Source organism: Symphalangus syndactylus, chromosome 4 (assembly GCF_028878055.3).
Source record: "Symphalangus syndactylus isolate Jambi chromosome 4, NHGRI_mSymSyn1-v2.1_pri, whole genome shotgun sequence".
In the NCBI taxonomy this organism is placed as follows: Eukaryota; Metazoa; Chordata; class Mammalia; order Primates; family Hylobatidae; genus Symphalangus; species Symphalangus syndactylus.
Genome location: NC_072426.2, coordinates 65665100 through 65690357, shown reverse-complemented (window position 1 = coordinate 65690357; position 25258 = coordinate 65665100). Strand labels below are relative to the sequence as shown.

The 25258-nt window shown below is 37.3% G+C and overlaps 1 protein-coding gene across 12 annotated transcripts in view; it reads left to right on the top strand.

Annotated features, from left to right (window-relative positions):
- Window positions 1–17772, top strand: part of ARHGAP21 (Rho GTPase activating protein 21) — a 145777-nt gene extending 128005 nt beyond the window's left edge. For 10 of the 12 annotated variants that reach the window (XM_063637252.1, XM_063637250.1, XM_055274915.2 and 7 more), the window contains 12 exons: window positions 955–1019; window positions 1381–1517; window positions 2086–2228; window positions 2918–3073; window positions 3167–3245; window positions 3779–3852; window positions 3930–4019; window positions 9512–9637; window positions 9816–9857; window positions 10173–10278; window positions 12185–12216; window positions 15277–17772. In XM_063637252.1, the coding sequence (XP_063493322.1) occupies window positions 955–1019; window positions 1381–1517; window positions 2086–2228; window positions 2918–3073; window positions 3167–3245; window positions 3779–3852; window positions 3930–4019; window positions 9512–9637; window positions 9816–9857; window positions 10173–10278; window positions 12185–12216; window positions 15277–16971 (2745 nt within the window). In that variant the 3' untranslated portion in view covers window positions 16972–17772. Of the gene's footprint in view, window positions 1–954; window positions 1020–1380; window positions 1518–2085; window positions 2229–2917; window positions 3074–3166; window positions 3246–3778; window positions 3853–3929; window positions 4020–9511; window positions 9638–9815; window positions 9858–10172; window positions 10279–11011; window positions 11286–12184; window positions 12217–15276 lie in introns of all 12 variants that reach the window. The other 2 variants (XR_008657112.2, XM_063637254.1) reach the window with 2 other exon arrangements.
- Window positions 17773–25258: the final 7486 nt, after the last annotated feature.

Genomic DNA, 25258 nt, shown 5'->3' with positions numbered 1-25258 from the left:
CCATATGAATGTGTCCTATTATCATCACCACCATTCTACAAATAAGGCAACTGTGGCAAAGAGAGGCTAAATAATTTCCCTAAGGTCACACAGTGACTTAAGCATCAGGGGTAGGATTTAAATCCAGGCAGTCTTATTCTAGATCTTAATCATACGATCTTCTCAGCTGATAAGTTGGAAGAGTCTATTTAAATTCAAGATAACTTACTCCCATATTTAAAGACTGTATTCTTTGTAAACTGTATCATCATTCACTATAATCAAAACGAGGCAGGTTAAAAAAAAATTGAGAACCCCAGTCAATATCAATGTATAATTGGAATGAATAGGAAAAAAAGGATCACTTTATGGTCAACTCTGAGTTTACCATATAGCATTTCATACAAGTTGACTCACAGAGGTTAAAAAAAACATCAAGCAAATTTTGAGCTTTTCTCTTTTTTGTCTTCTGATAATGTAACTGCCACTTGTGATAGTAGTTGATCCTTGGTTTCACTGTCCTTAAAAATTAGTCACTAACAAATTCTGGCAGTCTGTTTTCATCTTTCATCCACCTATATTATTTTTCTTTTTAAAGAAAAATCACTTACACGTATATTTCTTAAATGCTGATCATTCTTTCTGGTATTAGAGAAAACACTGGCTGCTTCCTAGTCATTTGTTTTAAATGGACAGATCAATTCAGTAAGTATTGAACACATGTTACTTGCTGGTACTATCCTAGGTATTGCATGGATACAGAAAAGAAACAAAACCCTTTGGCAATGTTGGGAGGCACTTGGAACATTTGTCACACGGTGATGTTGAATAGTAGCTTTGAAACAGCTCCACTGAGAACAGATGATAGTAGTGTTTGTGTTAAATAAGCAAAGCAGTACAACAGATAGCCTCAAAAAAGTAAGGATCACTTATTTATGTTTAGAATTGATTTTCTGATTTTACCTTATTCTGTAGGACACTGGAGTCACTAACAGGGATCTAATTAGTCGAAGAATAAAAGAATACAACAATCTGATGAGGTGAGAATCCCACCTTGCCTGCAGTTAATTTGGATATAAAATCAGTACAGTCATCCCCCTTATTTGCAAAGATACAGTCCAAGACCCCCAGTGGATGCTTGAAACCGCAGATAGTACCAAATCCTCTCCACACTATATTTTTTCCCATATAGTAATGGGCGGGTAGTGTATACAGTGTGGCTACTCTGGATGAAAGGATGATTCTTATTCTGGGCAGGACTACAAAATTGAAAGCTTATGAATTGTTTATTCCAAGAATTTTCCAGTTAATATTTTCACACCATGGCTTACCATGGGTAACTGAAACCATAGATAGAGGGGGATTACTGTAATTGTTAACAAATGTCATTTCCTTGAACAGCAAAGCAGAACCGTTGCCAAAAACACCTCGCCAGAGTCTCAGCATCAGGCAAACTTTGCTTGGTGCTAAATCAGAGCCAAAGACTCAAAGCCCACACTCCCCGAAGGAAGAGTCGGAAAGGAAACTTCTCAGTAAAGGTATTGATGTTAGCTTTCTAACAAATAAATATGATGATTTAAAACTGACATCGTAGAGGCACGTTTATGTTTTCTGTACCATTTCTACTGACCAGGCCCCATGTCAACTAGCTCAAAATTCATAGTAGGCTTGGTCTGGGCTCACTGGGCCTTTCCCTTTGTGAGGTCCAAAACACTAGCTTCATTATAAAGAGGAAGTGAGGGAAAATACAAAAATACTTAAATCAGAGACATTACAAATTTAAATGACTTGGAGGATTCAGGTCCTATCATTTTGAAATAAAACTATTATTTTTCCCTTTGTTGAAGTCTCACGATAAAGATGACCCACTGATTCTATTTTTTTTTTTTTTTTTTTTTGCTGTTTTAAAGAAAATTATAGCATGCATTATAAAAGAATGAAGTAAAAGTTATATGGAAGAGAACATATTTTTGTTAAATATAGGATGTATTATTTGTATTACAGGACTTGGATTTATGTAAACATTGATAAAGTGTTTTTAAAGTCATGATTTAGACACTCATTTCCATTTTATTATGTTGTTTTATTTTGAATGGCAATCAAAAGATGATACCAGTCCCCCAAAAGACAAAGGCACATGGAGAAAAGGCATTCCAAATCTTATGAGAAAGACATTTGAGAAAAAGCCAACTGCTACAGGAACTTTCGGCGTCCGACTAGATGACTGCCCACCAGCTCATACTAATCGGGTAGGAGACACCAGCCCACCGGATTTCCTCAAGTCATTAATTCAGTTTTGATTATAATGGGATCTGAGTATATAGCCTTTCAGACAACAGAGACTGTCAATCTATTTTCCTCTTCATAGCAGACCTTAGTTTCCCTAAGTATTTCTGACCTGTAATGCTTTTTTTCTAATGTATTGACTCTGAAATTGAATAATTATTCAACCGTTAGGAATTTGTCTGAAATGGTCGGTAAGAATTCATCTTCAAATCGTGTGTGTTTCTGCTTTTAGCATCTTAAAACAAGGATGAGAACAAGAACCTGATTAAGAAAGTATAATACATGTAAATGTATGTGCATATGTTTAAAACACCCATGCTAGGATTCGTATCATGAATTGATACTACTGTCTCCTCCTCCTATCTCTTCATTCAGCAGAACGGTTTCCACATTCTCTTCACCTGTTCTTACTTCCTTGTTATAATGTTATCTCTCTGGGGATCCCTCTCTTTCTCTCGGTCTATTCTCTTCTTACTGTCTCAAATATCTCTTGCAGGTTTTATCTATTCCCAGATCTATAATGTCTGTATTCTTTATATTACATAACAGCAATTTATGTTTCTTTTTGGATGAAAGGGGCATTTTAGCTGTGATATACAACTACTAAACATTTGTGCTGCATTAAATAAAATGTTTATTTCTTGTTTTGCAGTATATTCCATTAATAGTTGACATATGTTGCAAATTAGTTGAAGAAAGAGGTCTTGAATATACAGGTATTTATAGAGTTCCTGGAAATAATGCAGCCATCTCAAGTATGCAAGAAGAACTCAACAAGGGAATGGCTGATATTGATATACAAGATGATGTAAGTTTGCTTATTTGAATAACTGATCCTTTTTTTTTTCCCCTTTGGTGGAATTGGATATGAAAATACTATATTTCTATTTTGTACACCTAGAAATGGCGAGATTTGAATGTGATAAGCAGTTTACTAAAATCCTTCTTCAGAAAACTCCCTGAGCCTCTCTTCACAAATGGTGAGTTAACTCCCATGAAAGGAAATGGTTCAAGTTACAACTGGAAAACCATAGAATATTAAATTGAACCAGGACAAAATGTCTTGGTCAAAGGAAACAGGAGGCTTTATTTAGTTCTCCCTCATATATTAAAAACATAAAAGTTATTTAGGTTCAGCGAAATATGTATTATCTTGTTCATACATGTTTGCAGCCAAATTAATATTATTGTTTCTTAATATTATTATTTCCAGTCAAATGGCTTCTGACATCATAAGGTACAATGAGTAGAAAAATGTTTTTTCAGTCAAGCCAAGTATTTAAGTGCCATGTAAGACACTTTACTAGATGTTGTTGGAGGGTGGGGGAGGAATGGACAGGCTGTGTAAATATAGGATGGTTCTTGCAGGGAACTTACATTTTAGAGATTTACATTTCAAAGACTGTAGAAATCTTTCCTATGTTGTGGTTTAAAATTGATCCTTAAAGGGAAACTAGATTACAATTCACCTAGGCAATTTAAGATAAATTTGTTTTATTGTTCTTGTTGTCAGATAAATATGCTGATTTTATTGAAGCTAATCGTAAAGAAGATCCTCTAGATCGTCTGAAAACATTAAAAAGACTAGTAGGTATTATTTTATATTTTTGGGGATACAACTAAAATTCAGCCTCTAAATCCATCGTGAAAATAATCTGTTTCAGATTCACGATTTGCCTGAACATCATTATGAAACACTTAAGTTCCTTTCAGCTCATCTGAAGACAGTGGCAGAAAATTCAGAAAAAAATAAGGTATGTAAAATGCTTATTGAAGAAATGTACTTTTAGTGGCTTTAGTTTAAAAGATATGCTTCATTACTTCATGCCAAATACTCAATAAAAGTTTGTAATTCAACATCAAAAATTCAACATCAAACTGGGTAAGTCCTTCTTAAAATTGTTTTTAAAAGCAAAAGATCCCAAAATACCAGTTGTCACCATTTTAAAAGGATATCACCATTTTAAAAGGATATTTTAAAAGATTTCTTTTATGGTTATTCAGTAAGAAAAATGAAAAAGTCAGAAATTTTACTTCTCTGATTTTTTAGCTGTATATCAATATTTTGAAGAGGTAACATATGCATGCGCTACAACAGTCAAAAGGCCAAATAGAATACAGGGAAAATAGATATAAACAGATAAGTCATTTTCATTCCTTTGAACACCACCACATTTTCTTTGTCAAACACAACAAAATATATTCTTTATATTGTCTAATATTCAGTTCACATTGTTATTATTTTTTTTTAATTGTATTAGAGACAGGGTCTCACCATGTTGCCCAGGCTGGTCTCAGACTTCTGGGCTCAAGCAATTCACCTGCCTACCAAAGTGCTGGGATTATAGGCATGAGCCACCATGCCCAGCCCCATTCAGTTTTTCTTGATTGTAAAAGTGTCTTTATAGGGTTATTTGCTTAAGTCAATATCCAAACAAGGTCTACACATGGTATTTGGTTGACAGGTTGTAATCTTAACTTAGTTTTTTGATGATTATTGCCTAAATCCATTATATCATCAGAGATTGTAAAATGATGATTTTCTAACTCAAGGGCATTACTTCTTAAAGTACTGAAACAGTCGTTTTAATTTCTGGGGAAGAAAATATAAGAATACCATAAGCTCAGGAATATTGCTGACGCTCTTTTCTGAGTGATTTTTCCTTAAGGTAGAGAAAGATAGATCAGTTTAGTGGCTGTGCATGTTCTGGAAGTTGTAAGGATTGATTATGAAAAGAGTGTCGGCCGGGCGCGGTGGCTCACGCTTGTAATCCCAGCACTTTGGGAGGCCGAGGCGGGCGGATCACGAGGTCAGGAGATCGAGACCACGGTGAAACCCCGTCTCTACTAAAAATACAAAAAATTAGCCGGGCGCGGTGGCTGGCGCCTGTAGTCCCAGCTACTCGGAGAGGCTGAGGCGGGAGAATGGCGTGAACCTGGGAGGCGGAGCTTGCAGTGAGCCGAGATTGCGCCACTGCACTCCAGCCTGGGCGACAGAGCGAGACTCCGTCTCAAGAAAAAAAAAAAAAAAAAAAAAAAAAGAAAAGAGTGTCAACCTCTATTACCTGTAAATCAAGAAGCTTACTTCCTTTAGGTGCTCAATTTCCTCCATAGTGATAGGGCTACAAAATGGTTAGAAAAAAAAAAAAAGAGAAAGGAAATGAAAGCCTAGACTGTTTCCAGAAATTCATATTGTACAAGCCAAAGAGTTTTCAATATAATTGTAGCTGAAATAGTCTCTAATTAATTTCAGTATTTCCTGAAATCTATTACATCATTCATCAGTTTTGCTGCGTGTTAGGATTTACTGTTGCTCTAGTTAATTTAAAAAGTACTGAATTAATCTTTAGCATAGGTCTTTACTGAAGAATTTTTTGTGTCTTTAATATAATTACACTGTTCCATTGATCTATGTCTCTGTTGTGGTACCAGTACCATGCTGTTTTGGTTACTGTAGCCTTGTAGTATAGTTTGAAGTCAGGTAGCGTGATGCCTCCAGCTTTGTTCTTTTGGCTTAGGATTGACTTGGCGATGCGGGCTCTTTTTTGGTTCCATATGAACTTTAAAGTAGTTTTTTCCAATTCTGTGAAGAAAGTCATTGGTAGCTTGATGGGGATGGTATTGAATCTATAAATTACCTTGGGCAGTATGGCCATTTTCACGATATTGATTCTTCCAATCCATGAGCATGGAATGTTCTTCCATTTGTTTGTATCCTCTTTTATTTCATTGAACAGTGGTTTGTAGCTCTCCTTGAAGAGGTCCTTCACATCCCTTGTAAGTTGGATTCCTAGGTATTTTATTCTCTTTGAAGCAATTGTGAATGGGAGTTCACTCATGAGTTGGCTCTCTGTTTGTCTGTTATTGGTGTACAAGAATGCTTGTGATTTTTGTACATTGATTTTGTATCCTGAGACTTTGCTGAAGTTGCTTATCAGCTTAAGGAGATTTTGGGCTGAGACAATGGGGTTTTCTAGATATACAATCATGTCATCTGCAAACAGGGACAATTTGACTTCCTCTTTTCCTAATTGAATACCCTTTATTTCCTTCTCCTGCCTGATTGCCCTGGCCAGAACTTCCAGCACTATGTTGAATAGGAGTGGTGAAAGAGGGCATCCCTGTCCTGTGCCAGTTTTCAAAGGGAATGCTTCCAGTTTTTGCCCATTCAGTATGATATTGGCTGTGGGTTTGTCATAGATAGCTCTTATTATTTTGAGATATGTCCCATCAATACCTAATTTATTGAGAGTTTTTAGCATGAAGGGTTGTTGAATTTTGTCAAAGGCCTTTTCTGCATCTATTGAGATAATCATGTGGTTTTTGTCTTTGGTTCTGTTTGTATGCTGGGTTATATTTATTGATTTGCGTATGTTAAACCAGCCTTGCATCCCAGGGATGAAGCCCACTTGATCATGGTGTATAAGCTTTTTGATGTGCTGCTGGATTCGGTTTGCCAGTATTTTATTGAGGATTTTTGGACATGAACAGACACTTCTCAAAAGAAGACATTTGTGCAGCCAAAAAACACATGAAAAAATGCTCATCATCACTGGCCATCAGAGAAATGCAAATCAAAACCACAATGAGATACCATCTCACACCAGTTAGAATAGCGATCATTAAAAAGTCAGGAAACAACAGGTGCTGGAGAGGATGTGGAGAAATAGGAACACTTTTACACTGTTGGTGGAACTGTAAACTAGTTCAACCATTGTGGAAGTCAGTGTGGCGATTCCTCAGGGATCTAGAACTAGAAATACCATTTGACCCAGCCATCCCATTACTGGGTATATACCCAAAGGACTATAAATCATGCTGCTATAAAGACACATGTGGGCCGGGCGCGGTGGCTCACGCTTGTAATCCCAGCACTTTGGGAGGCCGAGGCGGGCGGATCATGAGGTCAGGAGATCGAGATCACAGTGAAACCCCGTCTCTACTAAAAATACAAAAAAATTAGCCGGGCATGGTGGCGGGCGCCTGTAGTCCCAGCTACTCAGAGAGGCTGAGGCAGGAGAATGGCGTGAACCTGGGAGGCGGAGCTTGCAGTGAGCCGAGATTGCGCCACTGCATTCCAGCCTGGGCGACAGAGTGAGACTCCGTCTCAAAAAAAAAAAAAAAAAAAAAAAAACTAATGCACATGTATGTTTGTTGCGGCACTATTCACAATAGCAAAGACTTGGAACCAACCCAAATGTCCAACAGCGATAGACTGGATTAAGAAAATATGCACCATGGAATACTATGCAGCCATAAAAAATGATGAGTTCATGTCCTTTGTAGGGACATGGATGAAACTGGAAACCATCATTCTCAGTAAACTATCGTAAGGACAAAAAACCAAACACTGCATGTTCTCACTCATAGGTGGGAATTGAACAATGAGAACTCATGGACACAGGAAGGGGAACATCACACTCCAGGGACTGTTGTGGGTTGGGGGGAGGGGGGAGGGACAGCATTAGAGATATACCTAATGCTAAATGATGAGTTAATGGGTGCAGCAAACCAACACGGCACATGGATACATATGTAACAAACCTGCACATTGTGCACATGTACCCTAAAACCTAAAGTATAATAATAATAATAAAAAAAAGAAAGGAACTTAAATGAAAAGAAAAAAATATATAATTACACTGAATCTTGAAGAAGGGGTATGGTATTTTATGGAATATCTTTCAAGAAAAATAGAATTTTTAAATTTATGAATAAACTGTAGACTATTCTACCAGTTTTATGTAGGAACCAGCTGAAACTGTTTACCCAGATAAAATATTACGGTGTATACATATAAATAGTAATGTATGTTATCATTAATCTAAAAACATAAATCATAGTCTAGAGTCCAGTAAAAATTTTATATAAGGCATTTGAGATGGTAGACTTCTGTTTTTTGAGCCACCAACACCAGCACAGATTTAAGAGTAGGATGAGTACGTATTCTAGAGGGAGACCAGAAACATTTCTGGGTGCCTAGTTTTAAGTACACCTTTCCCACACATAGTTTCTTTCTACCAAGCCAACTCTCTAGAAAAATCCTGACTTCAACACAATTTCTTCTTATTCCTCTGCACTGATGGTGTCGTTATGCGTGTGCTACACTAGTTAGGTGTGCAGCAGTTGCTTTTCTTTTTTTTCCAGTTTGGCTTTTTGAGTTTCGCAGTGAATTTTACCCTCCTGGGATGTTATTAGGGTTGATTAAAGTTATTTTAATCAAATACTGAATTCAAAATATATCAGACACTATAAGATTTAATGAAGGAAAAACAAAAGATATATACTTTAATTAAACAAGGAATACTAAATATGGAAATTAATGTAGCTTCAGAAGATTGGTTTCAAGTAAAAATTGGTCAGAAATAATATTTCCAAACATTGGGTGTTTACACATTAGTGATTTTGATGTACTAGAGGGAAAATCTGTAACCTTTCATGTATCTTTAAGCACTTCTTCCACTTTTCATTTCTCAAGGGGAGGGAGTTTTTTGTTTTTTTTCTTTTTTTCTTCAAACAGGGTCTTTCTTCACTCTGTCGCCCAGGCTGCAACCTCGACCTGCTCCCACCTCAGCCTCCGGAGTAGCTGGGACTACATGCACACACCATCATGCCTGGCTAATTTATTTTTAGTAGAGATGAGGTCTTGAACTCCTGGGCTCAAGCAATCCACCTGACTCGGTCCCCCAAAGTGCTGGGACTACAGGTGTGCCTGTAATCTTTTGCAAGTTTTTTTTCCTTTGATTTTAACATTTTTATCAGTTAATCCAGCTTTGGTAACCCTCGTTTTGAACCAAATCAGTTGTTTTCAATCAAAGGCTTCTTGGAAAAAAATGAATGCTAATTATGCATTGCACATTATCATTAATGCAGAAAAAACGTTTTGTACTCATCTGCTTTGAAAATCCTAACTAGGCCACTTGAGGCTGACACTTGGAATCACAGCACTTTGGGAAGCTGAGGCTGGAGAACTGCTTGAGGCCAGGATTTTCGAGACCTGCCTTGGCAACATAATAAGATTCTATCGAGAGTGCAGTAAGCTGTGATCATGCCACTGCACTGCAGCCTGGGTGAACGTGAGACCTTGTCTCAAAAAAGAAAATCTTGCTAGAAAGCATTATTTTTTTAATCTACATCAAAGCCATTTTTCTGTTTATTCTTTTTCATCAAAAATCCTACAATGGGAATTTCAGCCTACTTCCTTAAGAAAAATTCTGGTATTTCCCAGTATCATCCTTTCTTTCAGATGGAACCAAGAAACCTAGCAATAGTGTTTGGTCCCACCCTTGTTCGAACATCAGAAGACAACATGACTCACATGGTCACCCACATGCCTGACCAGTACAAGATCGTAGAAACGCTCATCCAGCACGTAAGTTCATGCTTCATCTCTGCACGAAAATTCATTTTCACGGGCAGCCGCTATTTGGTCAGAGATTGGTTGTAATATTTTTCCCCAAGAAAATTACCCTTTTTCTATACTATCCTCCAAGATCTCAGTATATTTAAAGGCTTGTTTAATTTCTCTTCTCACCTTTTTTAAATTTTAGCATGACTGGTTTTTCACAGAAGAAGGTGCTGAAGAGCCTCTTGTAAGTATTGTCTGTCAGCATTTGTACTCAGTGGTTTCATTTGGGACACAAGATCCTGGCGCGCCAACAATGTCAACTTCTTGCTTTGTATGCTATTGTCCGCTTTGCGCCCCGGAAGCAGGTCTCTAGCTCAGTTTCTGATCTAATGAATATACAAGTATGGTGCTTATTTTGCAGTTAATTATGCGTAAACAATGTAAAAACATTAAGCACAGGTGCTTTACTTAGTAATGTGTCTTTTACTAAATGTTGTTTAAATTTTAAAGAAAGTATCTTTGAAGAGATGATGAAGAGATCTTTGTTTATTAACCATAGACAACAGTGCAGGAGGAAAGCACAGTAGACTCCCAGCCAGTGCCAAACATAGATCATTTACTCACCAACATTGGAAGGACAGGAGTCTCCCCAGGAGATGTATCAGGTAACTCTTGCCTGGGCAGTCTTGACCTTTAGGCTGAAAGCTACATTCTTATAATATGAAAGAGCAAATCAATCATAGTGAATTGTTACTTATGATTTTTTTCTTTTTCTCTTCCTTTCTACTAATAAAAAACCTTAATCTTCCTTTTCCAATTGATCTGAATTATCTTCCAGTGACTCTAATGCCATTGGCAGTGCATGCAGTTGTAATGTTTGTCAGAATGGAACTATGAGGGAAATGAGCATGCAAACCACTGTTTATTTTTTTTTTATTTTTTTTATTTTTTTAATTCACAGTTTCCATGTAATAGTCATCACAAGGTAAAACAGATATATGCTACTGAGTATGTGGTTGCTGTGATGGCAGAAAGTATGATCTGAGCTGTATAAGTAGTTCTTATTCTTGAGCCAGGAGTTCTGTTTAAAAGCAGCAAGTTAAATCTGTTGAACTGGTAATGGGCACCATTTTCATAAATACAGTGTATTATTTGTCACAGTAAAAAGCCAGCTATTTGACATTTATTTTCTTCTGTTTCCTGTTGCCACCCTAATGCTTGGTTAAGTATTAGTTCTTCTAGGCTCTTTTGATGAAAACTTTCTCCTGCCAAACTGTTGCACTAATCTAGCATGTTGTTTTACACAATGTTCTCCCTTTGTCTCTAGTTCTTGTTTTAGTCCTAAAGGGTTTTCTCAGCTCTTACTGACACAGGCAAATCTATACTGATGTTGAACAGGCGAAGTGGGAGGAGTCTATCACACGGTAATGTCACTAGTGGATTCTGTGATGTCCCTGATGGACAGCTGGAACTGTAGGAAGAAGGAGGACTGTTGTCCACACTGTAGCTGCCTTGTCTGCAGAAACCCCCGATTCTTGTAAATGCAAACATAGTTGATCTGTGGTGTAAAGTTTCTCTTAAGATTATTGTAAACAGATCAATACTACTTTCTTAAAAGTTTTTCTGCTGTTTCTTGTTATTTCTGAAGCAGACCCTGAGGAGAAATAGCATGGTATGGTCTACCAGTTCTTAAAGTCATAAAGCATTTAGCCATGTGTTAAAAGGGGCGTGGCATGGGGCTCAGCTCATTAATTCTGAAAACCAATTTCCCTAATGTTGAAAGATGAAACTGCAAAATTGGTATTATCCTGAATATTGCTAGCCCCTTCCTACCCTCTTTATAATTGTATAATCTGAGTTTTTGCCAGACAGTAAAATTATGGTCTCCATTTTTCCATTTCCATAATAGCATTTGTTAATAGATAATTGCAAAACTGGTAGCAATTTAACTAAACTAGTCAAAAGGATCCCTCACTGCACTGCTATGGAACTGGGGTCTGAAGCACAAAGATAAACATTATTTAATATAAAACCAAAGTGACCTGGAAGCAAGATTATCTTAATGCCTCTTTTGCATCTATACGCATACAGCATAATGCTTAGAAAATTTAAGTCTGACAAAAATCAACATAAACATGCCAGTATGAGTGTCTCAATTGTAGCTAGGGCGGCCAACACTCTTAAAAGTTCTACATTGTGTATCAGTCTCAGATACAGGATGTGGTACATTAAAAAAAAGTTATTACACTGTCCTGAAGCTTCTTTATTGCTAGATTTAATATTTAGAAAATCTAATAAACACGAGTATTTCTGTTTTTGTTTAGCACAGGGCTCCTTTGCCATTTCTATCATTGAGCTGGTTCTGCCTACAATTCACAGCATCCTTTCATGGCGGTGGCTTTCTGTGGTGCAGCTTGCATCTTTGTGAGCTCTGACTATCCACTGTGTTCTATTGTTTTGAGTTTTGCTTTCACATTTGTTCTGTGCCTGTCTTTCCATAAGTTTTGCATTGTTTGTGGAAAGCAGTAAAGATTGGCTAATACTGACCATGTTTTATTTAACTTTTCACAGATTCAGCTACTAGTGACTCAACAAAATCTAAGGTAAATTGTTTCATATAATTTGAAATATTTTAGGGGGGAATTGTTTTTTGGCTGATTGTTACGGTTGATACACAAATACATTCCTGTGTCTAATGAGACAGAGCAACAAAGTATAATCAAAAAATTAATTCCTAAAACAATATATGATAGAAGAACACTAGATTTTGAGTTGAAATAAGAACTCAAAAGTTCATATTCTTCTCATTGTGCAGTTTTAGCATAATAAAAAGAACTAAGGCATTCTTTAATGTGAAAATTAGGTCCTAACATATACAGAAGTGAATAATAAAATGAGAAGCCTCCCTGCACCCATCTTCATCTCCAATAATTATCAGCACTCGGCCAACTCCCTTTGCTCTGTACGCCACCTGCTTCCCTCCCTCTAGGACCATCTTTACACAAATCCCAAACATCATATCATCGGTAAATATTTCAGAAATATTATCAATTTTTTGTTATGCGTTTTTACAGACGGTATAGTCTTGCCTTTTCAGTGAAATCACTAGTTTTTTTAATAATATTTTTACACAATCTGTGTTCCCTCAATTACACAACTTTTTTAGTAGTTTGTGGGATGTTTATAGTTCTTAGAAAGTTTTTTGTCGTGTCAGTGGATCTAAATTTTGCTCTGTTGAGGCAGTAGCAACTGGAATTGTCAGACTTCTTAAAACATTGTTATGTTTTGTAATGAGACATGAATTTTACATATCATGTTTAAATATCATAATAGGACTCCATAGGATTAAATTATAATTCTTACAAAAATGTTTTATCATGTCTCTATTACTTGTGATGTTCATCTTCTTGCCCAGCTTTTTATCTTGAAAAACGTTAAACCTACAGAAAAGCTGCTAGAATAATAGCACCCAAATCCTTTACCCTAGATTCATCAGTTTTAAATTCACACTTTTGTTCTGAATCATTTGATAGTTACTTGTAGAGATAACACTACTTCTAAATACTTCAGCATGTATCACCAGAGAACTGGGACATTCTCCTATATAATTACAGTGTAATTTTCATACTCAGGAAACTAAGGTAAGTACAACACATTATTATCTAATGTGCAGTTTTTATACAGATTGTCCCAGTAATATTCTTTACTTCCTTAGACAGAATGCAATCAAGGATCATTCCTTGCATTTCTTTGTCAAATCTCTTTAGACTTCTTTAATCTAGAACAGTTTCCTTAACTCTATTGCCAGCAGATGAGATTTACCTGTTTGAAATCCCTGCTTTTCCCTTCTCTAGATGCATTTTTCTTAACCTATTATTACAGTAGCCTTTTCTTCTTATCCATAGTGGTGTTATGCCATGCCTGTAATATAGTAGATATCCCAATGACATGATTAACTACTTCTAACAGTCTCTGTAGAAAAGTAGAGTAATTTGCCTCAACACATATATGATCATAGAATTGTAAAGAGAACCTTAAGGAAATCCGAAAGACAGTGTAATCTAATTGCTTCTCGCCACGGAATTGAGATGTTTAAAAGTGAATCCCTTGCTCGTACCCAGCAAGCTAGAGAGGATGGACACCAAGGTCTCCCAATTGAGAGCCCAGTCACAACCATTATCCCCTACAGTCTTCAGCACAATGGGGGGAAATGTAAATAACCATTAGAAATGTGCTGGATAATTATGAAAGTCTTTATAACTTATAAAAACAAAGTTCTGTTCATCTGTGATTTCATCTTGGTGAATTCTTTGATAGAACAGCCTAAATTTTTACTTTAAGACTTTAAATAGAGCAGTTTTAACTTGTCTAAGATTTGTAGGCAATAGAGAAATATACTATCTGCTTCTATTACTCAGCATACCTCCTGCCTACCTGCTTGTCTTAAAAAGTGTGTGGTAAACCAGCAGATATTTAGGAACAAACTAATAGTTGCAATCAAGAACCTATTATATCTAGATGCAGTGGCTCATGCCTGTAAATCCTGGCACTTTGGGAGGCTGAGGTGGGAGGATGGCTTGAGACTAAGGCTTCTAGACCAGCCTGGGCAACATGGTGAAACTCCATCTTAAAAAAATTTTTTTAAAAGAACCCATTATACATAGCAAATAACTTTCCCAAAAACAGTGCACTACGGTGTTTCTGTGGTAAGGTTTTAATTGTACTTATGTTAATTGATCTTTCCTTTCTACCTTCCTGGGATGGGTTCTCACTCTGTCACCCAGGCTGGAGTGCAATGGTACCCTCATGCCTCACTGCAGCCTCGACTTCCCCAGGCTCAGGTGATCCTCTGACCTTGGCCTCCCAAGTAGCCAGGACCACAGGTGCGTGCCACCATGCCCAGTTAATTTTTTGTAGAGACAGGGCTTCACCATGTTCCCTAGGCTGGTCTCGAACTTCTGGGCTCGAGCAGTCTGCCCGCCTCGGCCTCCCAAAGTGCTGGGATTACAGGCATGAGCCACCACACCTGGCCTGTTTTTTGAATATTCTAATTCCGTTGTTACCTTGAGATAAATGAAGACATTACCAACCTGATTTACTTAAGGCAGATCCTTGAAGATCCCGCCTGAATGAACTAATGGAAGACCAGAGTTCCCTTATCTCAATGAGCTTATCTGATACAGTATCTATGTCGTGTGGTACCTGTAATTAGAAAAATTAAAGTCAGTCATAAACATTTAATAACCTATATCAGAATATGATGTTTGACCATGTCACAATATTGTTTAACCTATCCCATGCCTCTGTTCCAAATGAAGGAAGTGAAGAATGCCTGGGCACTGTGGAAGGAGGGAAGGTCAGGTGTTTGGGGGATTTTGATAGGAATCGGCACTAAGCACAGACTATTTTCCTGAAAGGCAGATGTGTATGAGCTGTGGCTTGGCAGTTAAATACCACGAGGCAAGAAATTGGACTCATTAAATAAAAATTTGACTTTGGTCCAAGGTAAAAAGAGGTATTAAAAACAAGCTAATTGCACCGTTAATGCTTCCAGAGCTTTAGTAGATATAATTTGATAAGAAATATTTGGGAGACAAGCTTGTCAGAAAATGAACTCAGCTGCATTCTTATGCTCAGAGTCTTTCTTCTCTCTTGCTTCCCAGGGTTCTTGGGGATCTGGAAAGGATCAGTATAGCAGGGAACTGCTTGTGTCCTCCATCTTTGCAGCCGCTAGTCGCAAGAGGAAGAAGCCAAAAGAAAAAGCACAGCCTAGCAGCTCAGAAGATGAACTGGACAACGTGTTTTTTAAGAAAGAAAATGTGGAACAGTGTCACAATGATACTAAAGAGGAGTCCAAAAAAGAAAGTGGGACACTGGGCAGAAAACAGAAGATCATCATTGCCAAAGAAAACAGCACTAGGAAAGATCCCAGCACGACAAAAGATGAAAAGATATCACTAGGAAAAGAGAGCACGCCTTCCGAAGAACCCTCACCACCACACAACTCAAAACACAACAAGTCACCAACTCTCAGCTGTCGCTTTGCCATCCTGAAAGAGAGCCCCAGGTCACTTCTGGCACAGAAGTCCTCCCACCTTGAAGAGACAGGCTCTGACTCTGGCACTTTGCTCAGCACGTCTTCCCAGGCCTCCCTGGCAAGGTTTTCCATGAAGAAATCAACCAGTCCAGAAACGAAACATAGGGAGTTTTTGGCCAACGTCAGCACCATCACCTCAGACTATTCCACCACATCGTCTGCTACATACTTGACTAGCCTGGACTCCAGTCGACTGAGCCCTGAGGTACAATCTGTGGCAGAGAGTAAGGGGGACGAGGCAGATGACGAGAGAAGCGAACTCATCAGCGAAGGGCGGCCTGTGGAAACCGACAGCGAGAGCGAGTTTCCCGTGTTCCCCACAGCCTTGACTTCAGAGAGGCTTTTCCAAGGAAAACTGCAAGAAGTGACTAAGAGCAGCCGGAGAAATTCTGAAGGAAGTGAATTAAGTTGCACCGAGGGAAGTTTAACATCAAGTTTGGATAGCCGGAGACAGCTCTTCAGTTCCCATAAACTCATCGAATGTGATACTCTTTCCAGGAAAAAATCAGCTAGATTCAAGTCAGATAGTGGAAGTCTAGGAGATGCCAAGAATGAGAAAGAAGCACCTTCATTAACTAAAGTGTTTGATGTTATGAAAAAAGGAAAGTCAACTGGGAGTTTACTGACACCCACCAGAGGCGAATCCGAAAAACAGGAACCCACATGGAAAACGAAAATAGCAGATCGGTTAAAACTGAGACCCAGAGCCCCTGCAGATGACATGTTTGGAGTAGGGAATCACAAAGTGAATGCCGAGACTGCTAAAAGAAAAAGCATCCGGCGCAGACATACACTAGGAGGGCACAGAGATGCTACTGAAATCAGCGTTTTGAATTTTTGGAAAGTGCATGAGCAGAGCGGGGAGAGAGAATCAGAACTTTCAGCTGTAAACCGATTAAAACCAAAATGCTCAGCCCAGGACCTTTCCATCTCAGAATGGCTGGCCAGGGAACGCCTACGCACCAGTACCTCTGACCTTAGCAGAGGAGAAAGCGGAGATCCCCAGACAGAGAACCCAAGCACACGAGGAATAGCCAAGACCGACACACCTTTGTCTCTTCATTGTGACACAGGCAGTTCTTCCAGCACCTTGGCTTCAACAAACAGGCCCCTTCTTTCCATACCACCACAGTCACCTGACCAAATAAACGGAGAAAGCTTCCAGAACGTGAGCAAAAATGCTAGTTCTGCAACGAATGCCCAACCTCATAAACTGTCTGAAACCCCAGGCAATAAAGCAGAGTTTCATCCCTGTCTTTAAACTGGGGTTATGTCCACTCTAGCAAGTAAAAAAACTACTGTTACACGTTCCAGTAACTCTGTCAATATTTTCTTGTATCAGAATTGTTATTATGCAGCCTTCATTTGGGCTGGTTTCATCATTTTGCACTGTGAAATAGCTTTACAGTGCATTACTACAGCCAGAAGAACATATATATATATATATATATATATATTTAAAAATATATTGGATAGTTGTATACAAATGAGCAAGGTATTTGTTGCAACTTACTACATAGCATATACCCAAAATCACTGAAGAAAATCGCTGGCATCAGTGTGCAGCAAATTTGTTCTTTTGGTTTCATCACTAACAAAAGTGCCTCATCATAAAAATACAGTTGGTTTTTAGGGTGCCATATTGTTAAAATTAGATAACTTACATTGAATAAATGAATGCGTTTTATTGGTAACAAATTTCATTACATTTACCAGTTTTAACACAGGTGGATACAGAACTTCCATTCTTTAGTCATTCCAGGTGGATCTGAGTTTTATATTCAAACTTTTAATACAGTTTTTGAGTTTTGTGTGACTTGAATTTTTAATCTTTCTGTAAAATACGTAACTTAAATGAACATATTAAATGTGTATCTTTTCTTCAGATACCAGATTTGATATAAATGTTGTAACATAGGTGTGTAGATAGTGGATCCTGGACGGAACTGGCTTCTTTATCGAGAAGAATATAATTCTGCATGAGGACTTAATGAATCCAAACCTGTGTCATGCCTGTGTGCATACCCAATTAAACACTGGAAATAAAAATTGTTTTGGTGAATTTTGCATGGCTTGAAACTTATTCTGATGATATATTTTTAGATGTCATCTATTTATAACTACCTTACATGATTAATTGGTCCTACCTTTAAAAAGGTACCTACTATATTTATACATTCCATCTTCTCCTCTTTCTTGCTGTGGTGGGCAGAGACTCTTACAGATGCTTACATTAGCCTAACCTCACTTGTCGACAGATAGTATTTAACTCTTCTAAGTAAAGTAATGTATGTTAATGACCTTTTCATGAGTGAAACGAACATGAGTTTGGAGTCAGTCCAACTGTACCTAGATACGTGAACTTGAACACATTATTTAACTTCTCTGAATTTGTTTTCTCATATAAACAGTTACAGTAATACTACCTATTATAAGGGTGATTAGATTTAAATGAGATATTGTTCCACTTACAGTGCCTGCCACACACTAGTTTCAAAATAGAACAAAGCTGTTGTTGGAAGTAATGGTTACAAAAAAATCTCAGACTGTTAAGGCTGAGAAGGACCTTAACAGGCATCAAATCCAGAGATTCTCAACTGTCAAACCTGACACTTTCTTAAAAGTATTTTGAAATTTCCACTTTACCATCATGAAATGAAATTCATAATATATCTAAATATAACTATATTCAGTATGTTATAATATAGACTATAATCCCCTATTATAGTAGAAAAGAAAAATGAAAGTGATTTATAATAAATTTTTCAATATGCAAATGCTCAGGTACAACTACATCATGAAAATAATATAATGGAATAGTCAGATGTTTGCTCCAATATATAGAATCACTAACAATGGTAACTACACATGGAGATGGTACCATGAATAGTTTGCTGCTGGTGATGAGATTTTACTAAGAGCCATGCCCTGCTTTTAAAGTTTTGAACAAAACAAAGCACACGCTTCCCTTAGTTTATATGAAGGGGAGTTCTTGCAGTGTATTATTAAAACTGTCAAAAACACTTTTTACTTACATGTTTTAAAAGTTACTTTCAAGGCTCAAATAGCTTTATATTATTTGTTCTTGCTCCGAAGTTTATTTTTCTATTTTTTTTTTTTCTTTTGTGACAGTCTCACTCTCAGTCTGTTGCCCAGGCTGGAGTACAGTGGTATGATCATCATAGTTCACTGCAGAGTTGCGACTGACAGGCACGTGCCACCGTGCCCAGCTAACTTTTTTTTTTTTTGTAGAGATGGGCTTTCTCCATGTTGCCTAGGCTCATCTCAAACTCCCAGGCTCAAGCGATCCACCCGCCCCGGCCTCCCAAAGTACTGGGATTACCGGCATGAGTCACCACGCCCAGCCTTTCTTTGGCTTTAATTTGCTGGACTTTTTAATTTCTTGAGACGATTGCTTGGAAAATCGATTTTTAGTTGTTTTCTAATATCTGCATTTTAAGGCTATATGCTGTATTTTTATTATCATTCATTTCAAAATGTTTTCTAGTTTCCATTCTGATTTTTTTCTTTAACCTGTGAGTTATTTAGCAATGTATTGCTTAATTTCCGAACATTTGAAAACTTTCTAGTTATGTTGACTCCAGCATAATGTTACATTATCATTAAACATACATTTGAAATTGAGACATCCATTTTGACCCACTATATGGTCAATTTTGAGAATACATGTCTACTTGAAAAGAATATGTTTCTATCCTTACTGGATGCTTTTTGTTTGGCGTATTAGGTCAAATTGAATCATGTTTTACAGATCAAGATCATTATAGATTTCTTACCTGGCTCTTACCAGTTCCTGAGAAGTGATAGAATATTATGATATGAATGTAGATTTGCATATCTTTTGTGTCAATCTTTTATTTTGAAGTTAGTTTACTAAGTGAACATAAATTTAGAATTGTTATGTCTTTGTGGTAGATTGACCCTTCTATTATGAAATGTCCTTCATAATCAGTCTCAACCAAAGCTTTATTGCCTTATTTTATAAATGTAGCTATATTAGTTACTTTTGGTTAGTATTTGCATAATACATCGTTTTCATCCATTTTAATCCTTTTGTATTTTTCTCATAACAGCATATAGATTTTCTTTAAACATAGTCTCTTAGTTGGAATACGTAACCCAGTTACATTTAATATAATTATTTATGTGTTTGGATTCACATCTACATCTGAACCATTTGTTTTCTCCATGACCAGGGCATTTTACCTACCCTTTTCTCTTGTTTCTTGCCTCTTTTGGATTAATATTTTTATTATACCATTTCCCCCTTCTATTAGCATATTTATATGTTCTTTTCGTGACATCCTTGACTTAACCGAATATAATTTAAATTGGATTCTACTCTGCGTGTGTATTTTTTTGTAGAGACCAGGTTTCATCATTTTGCCCAGGCTGGTCTCAAATGACTGGGCTCAAGCGATTTGCCTGTCTTGGTCTCCCAAAGTGCTGGGATTACAGGTGTGAGCCACTGCACTGACCTGGCACATTTGCAGCTTTACTAGGTTTTGCCAAATTAATCTCCAGAGTTCACCGGCAGTGTAGGAGGATTCTCATCTCTTCACTTCCTCAAGTACAGTAGGTACTGTCAGTGTTTAAAAATTTTGTTTTTAAAACAAAGTTGATGGGTGTGAGATCTCTCACTGGTTTACATTTCCTGCATTACTAGGGAAGAGACCACGTTTCAGATGTTCATTGGCTATTCTGGTTTCCAACTGAATTAACTTTTTTATTTTTATTTTTTTGGAGACACAGTCTCGCTCTGTCACCAGGCTGGAGTGAAGTGGCGTGATCTCAGCTCACTGCAACCTCCACCTCCCGGATTGAAGCGATTCTCCTGCCTCAGTCTTCTGCGTAACTGAGATTACAGCCACGCGCCATCACACCTGGCTGATTTTTTGTATTTTTAGTAGAGACGGGGTTTCACCATGTTGGACAGGCTGGTCTTGAATTCCTGAGCTCAGGGAGTCCTCCTGCCTCAGCCTCCCAAAGTGCTGGGATTACAGGCATGAGCCACTGCGTCCAGCTATGTGAACCTTTGACCTTATTTCTTTTGTTTTTTTCTCACAGATCTTTACAAGATCTGGATACTAATTTTAATTTCAAATCCCCTCTTTCAGTCTATAGTTTTTAAACTTTGTTTCAGGTGTTTCTTTGCATAGTTTTAAATTTTATTTATCCCGATTTGTTGGCTTTTATATGTGTATTTTGAGAACCACTAAAATATACTTCCCTATCCACAGACATATGGCATATGTTTGTTTTCTAGTAGGCTTAAAGTTGGTTTTCATGTGCTGGAGTTTATTTTGTGACTGATATTAGGTAGAATGGCAGGATTCTTTTCCTCTGGTAGTTTTTGATGAGCTTTTCGCTACAAAATGGCAGATCCCTGGATTCGTATGCAAGACAATCAAATGTCCCTACTTGCCATTTCACTGTAGCAAGGTTAAACCTTAGGACACCAGCAGGGCTGCTTTAGCTGACTGATTTGTGCAGCAGAGAACAGTAGGAGCCAATTCTAACACAGGCATCTCAGCTGGCTGCCCAGGAAGGAAGGAAGGAAGGAGGGGAGTTGTACTAGGGGAAAAGCATCTGTTACACAGACCTCCCAGCATCCCTGCTATGAAAGCTGAATACCACGAAAGCTGGAACAGCATCTTAGGACAGTAGAAGGAAATACAAAGCACAAGGAAGCTTAGTTTTGTCCAGCCAAGGAGAAGGTTTAGACAGTATAATATATGCTCAAACCTTCCAGTGAAGCAGTTACAAAAGGAAAATATTGGGAATTGGACATAAAGATTTATCGATTATCAAATTTGTTGACCATGGGGTCGTGAAGATGCTTTCTTACAGACACAAAACATGTCTTGAAACCTTTACTTTCTGAGAGTAGAATGAAGATGGCAGTTGTAAAAATCTACCAACAGAACAAAGCAAAAAACTTAGGTGCTCATCTATGACGTCGTCTGAATTTCACCTAGTCAGCATTAGATTTTAAGGTATGGTTAAGCTTACCCAGAAGTTGGAATCACTGTACCTCAGTTTTTGTTACTTTTTTGTTTTTTTTTGAGACAGGGTCTCACTCTTGTCACCCAGGCTAGAGCACAGTGGTGCCATCTCTGCACCACTCAGCCTTTCTCATCTGACCACACAACACAGAAAATGATTTGAGTAGCTATTCTCAAAATTCTTCCAAGGATGGATGGTACCTATCCAGTACGTTAGATCCGTAGGAGAAAAGTCAATTCATTACACGTAACAATGTCTTAGGATCACCACATACATGTTTAAGCAAAAACATTTCATGGCACATTCTTCATAAGGCAGTAAGGAAGGCAGTAGATGTAATACAGTAGTTAGCTGGGATTCTGAGAGCTGGCAGGCTAACTTCAGATCCTAGCTCTGGCACTTACAGATAGTAGTATCTATCAAGGATGTAATGAGTATGTCATGGCTGATAAAGTGCCTGATACATAGTAACTGCCATATGTGTCAATTATCCACAAGACTGTAAACCCCACAAGAGTAGAGCTCTTTGGTTTACTGGTGTATTCCATGCCTAGAACAATTGGCAGGAAGATAGTTGGCACACAGAAAATATTTGTTGGATGAAGAGGGATGTTGTTCAGAGCCTAGACTGAGAAAAAGAATTACATGGTTAGGAGCAGGGCCATTGTATAATTTGTCTAACACTGGACACTTGAAAATAAAGGACCTTGATCTATGTGGCATTGATTGTTGTGTATGATGGGAAGTGGGGATCTATCTTTTTTATCCTGTGGTCCCAATACCATGTACTGAAAGTACCCTGCTTCCCCTCTGGTGTGCAATGCCAGCTCTGCCATGTCACTTCCCATATATGTGTTGGACTGTGTGGGGCTCACTGTTCCATTGGCCAGTTCTAGTCCATTGGTCCTAATACACACCTTATAAATCTTGATAGGAAATCTTCCCTGCCTGTTTCTTCTTATCCAAGCCATTCTGGGTCCTATGAGCTTCCACATGAATTTATTTTGTAACTCAATATGGTGTTGTCTTTACTTTTTATTGAGAAGATTCTTCTGTTCTCTTTAATTTCTCAAGTTGAATGCTCAGGCCGAGTATCAGTTATTTAAGATTATACATTTCCTTGTAAATAGTATAAGCTTTGTCAAACAAGATTTAATGCTAAGTATTTTTGTATTTCCTATTATGATTTTGTCTTGACACATGGGTTGCTCAGAAATATGTTTTAAATTTTCCAAAGAGAAGGGATTTTTCTAGTTTTTTGTAGTTTTCTAAACTGCGTTGTGGCAGAATATGTGGTCTGTGTGATCCTAGTTCTTTGAAATCTGTTGAGGCTACTATACAATCAGTCCTAACTAATGTATGTGTGTTTGAGAAAGAGCTGTACTCTCCAGTTGAAAGGCACACATCATTGAGCGTATGTCTATTGTGATTTCAAATCCATACCTGATCTGATGGATCAAAATTCATGTGATTTTGGGAGGTCTATCAGTTACGGAGCATGGCTGCCCTCTGGTGGATATGCATGGCTATCCACCATTACATAGCATGGTGGATAATGAATTTGTCACTTTCTCCTTGTCGGTTTTTCTTTTTGTTATTTGTTGTTGTTTTGCACATTTAGAATGGCTATAACTTCCTGTTTCTTCACTTGTGATTATGTAATAATTAAATTTTTATTATTTTCTAGTGATTCTTTTCATTTCTACTTAAAGTCTTATTTTGTATTTTGCCATGTATTAATTTAGTTACACTAGCTTTATTTTGGTTTGTGTGTTTTTCATTCTTGGTGTATTTTTTCCATTCCATTTCAATGAGTTCTAACTAATGGTGTAGGTGTGTTTGTTTGAAAAAGATATGTACTCTCCAGTTGAAAGGCACACACCATTGAGTATATGTCTTTAATCTTTAATATCTTTTGTCTTTATATATTAAATGCCATATAGCTGCATTTCCTTTCCTTTCCCTTGTTTTTAAATTAGTCTTACAAACCGTATCATTTAACTTCTCCAGTTAGTCATTTTCCATTGATAGTACTTACTGATCTGTTTTCATCATCTGTTGAATTGCGTTTTGGGGGTTTTTGTTCCTGTGACCCCTTTTTGGTGACATATTTTTCGTTCTTACTTTTAGATGGATTTTTTCCTTCACTTTTCATTTCCTCCCTAATTTCTATCCTTTTAGTGCATACCCTAGGAAATTTAATATGCATATGAAACAAATTTAATCAATAGCTGTACATTTCTCACAAGCAACATAAAGATCTAAGCCTACTTTAAGTCCAGTCATCCTCTCCCAACTTACATACTATCATTGTTGTTTTATACAATCAGTGCCAATGGTTAGATTTACTTACACCTTTACCATTTTCAATAATCACTGTTCCTTCTTGAACTGCAGACCTACCTTCTAGGCTAATTTTCCTTCCACCTAAATTGTGTCTTTCAGAAGTTTTAGTGAGAGTCATTAGGGATAAACATTCTCAGCTTTGGTTTATCTTATTATTTTGCTTTCACACTTGAAAGACCATTTTGCTGGATACACAAATAGGTACACAGCAATCGTTTTCCCTCAACATTTTGGAGATATTAGTCCCTTTTTCTTGGCTTCTGGTGTTGCTGTTATGAATCAGTTTTCATTCTGGGTCTGTGTATTTTTATTCTCAGACTGTTTTAAGATCGTGTCTTTGTCCTGGGGGTTCTGAGGCTTTGCTGCAATGTGTTTAGATGTGGGTTTCTTTTTATTATTCTGTTTAGGATTTGTTTGGCTCCCTGAAACTGAGGATTGGTATCTTTTGTCAGTTCTTTAAAATGTCTCAGTCACTTTTAATATTGGCTCTTCCCCCTTTGCTCTGTTATCTCCTTTAGGAGCTCCTCCTGTTAAACGTATGTTGAATGAACTTACTCTATCCTCTGTATTTTTTACCTTATTGTTTATATTTTACTTCTCATTTTCTCTCTGTGCTGCATTCTGGGTAAGTTCTTCAAAACTATATTCCAATTTATTATTTTGCTTTCAGCCATGTCTAATTAATCTGTTCAGTGAGTTTTAAATTTCACTTCTCTCACTTCTAGAAAGTTCTCTTTAGCTGTTTTTTAAAACAGCCTAGTCAGTTTTGAGGTCTCTTTTGCTTGCATCACATTGTATCCCCTTTTATTTCTGTAAAATATAAAACACATTTTATAGGAATTATGGGACCAAACTGCCTGACTTCAAATCTAGACCTTACCATTTACAAAGTGGATGAGTTTGGACAAGCTACCCAACTTACATGTTAGTTTTCCTCATATGTAAAATGAGAGAAATAATAATCCTTCTCTCAGTTATTGTGTTTTCTGTTATTTTATATCTGGATCCAATAGCTATCATATCTTCAGTTTTAGCAGGTTTGATTCTTTGATATTTCTACTGACTCGTGCCTAAGGTGATCTGCTTTCTCGTATGGTAAAGCATGTGTTCACAGTTTATACAGATCAGGGTAATAGACTTATTTTATCATTATCTTTGAGCCAGAAAAGTAAACA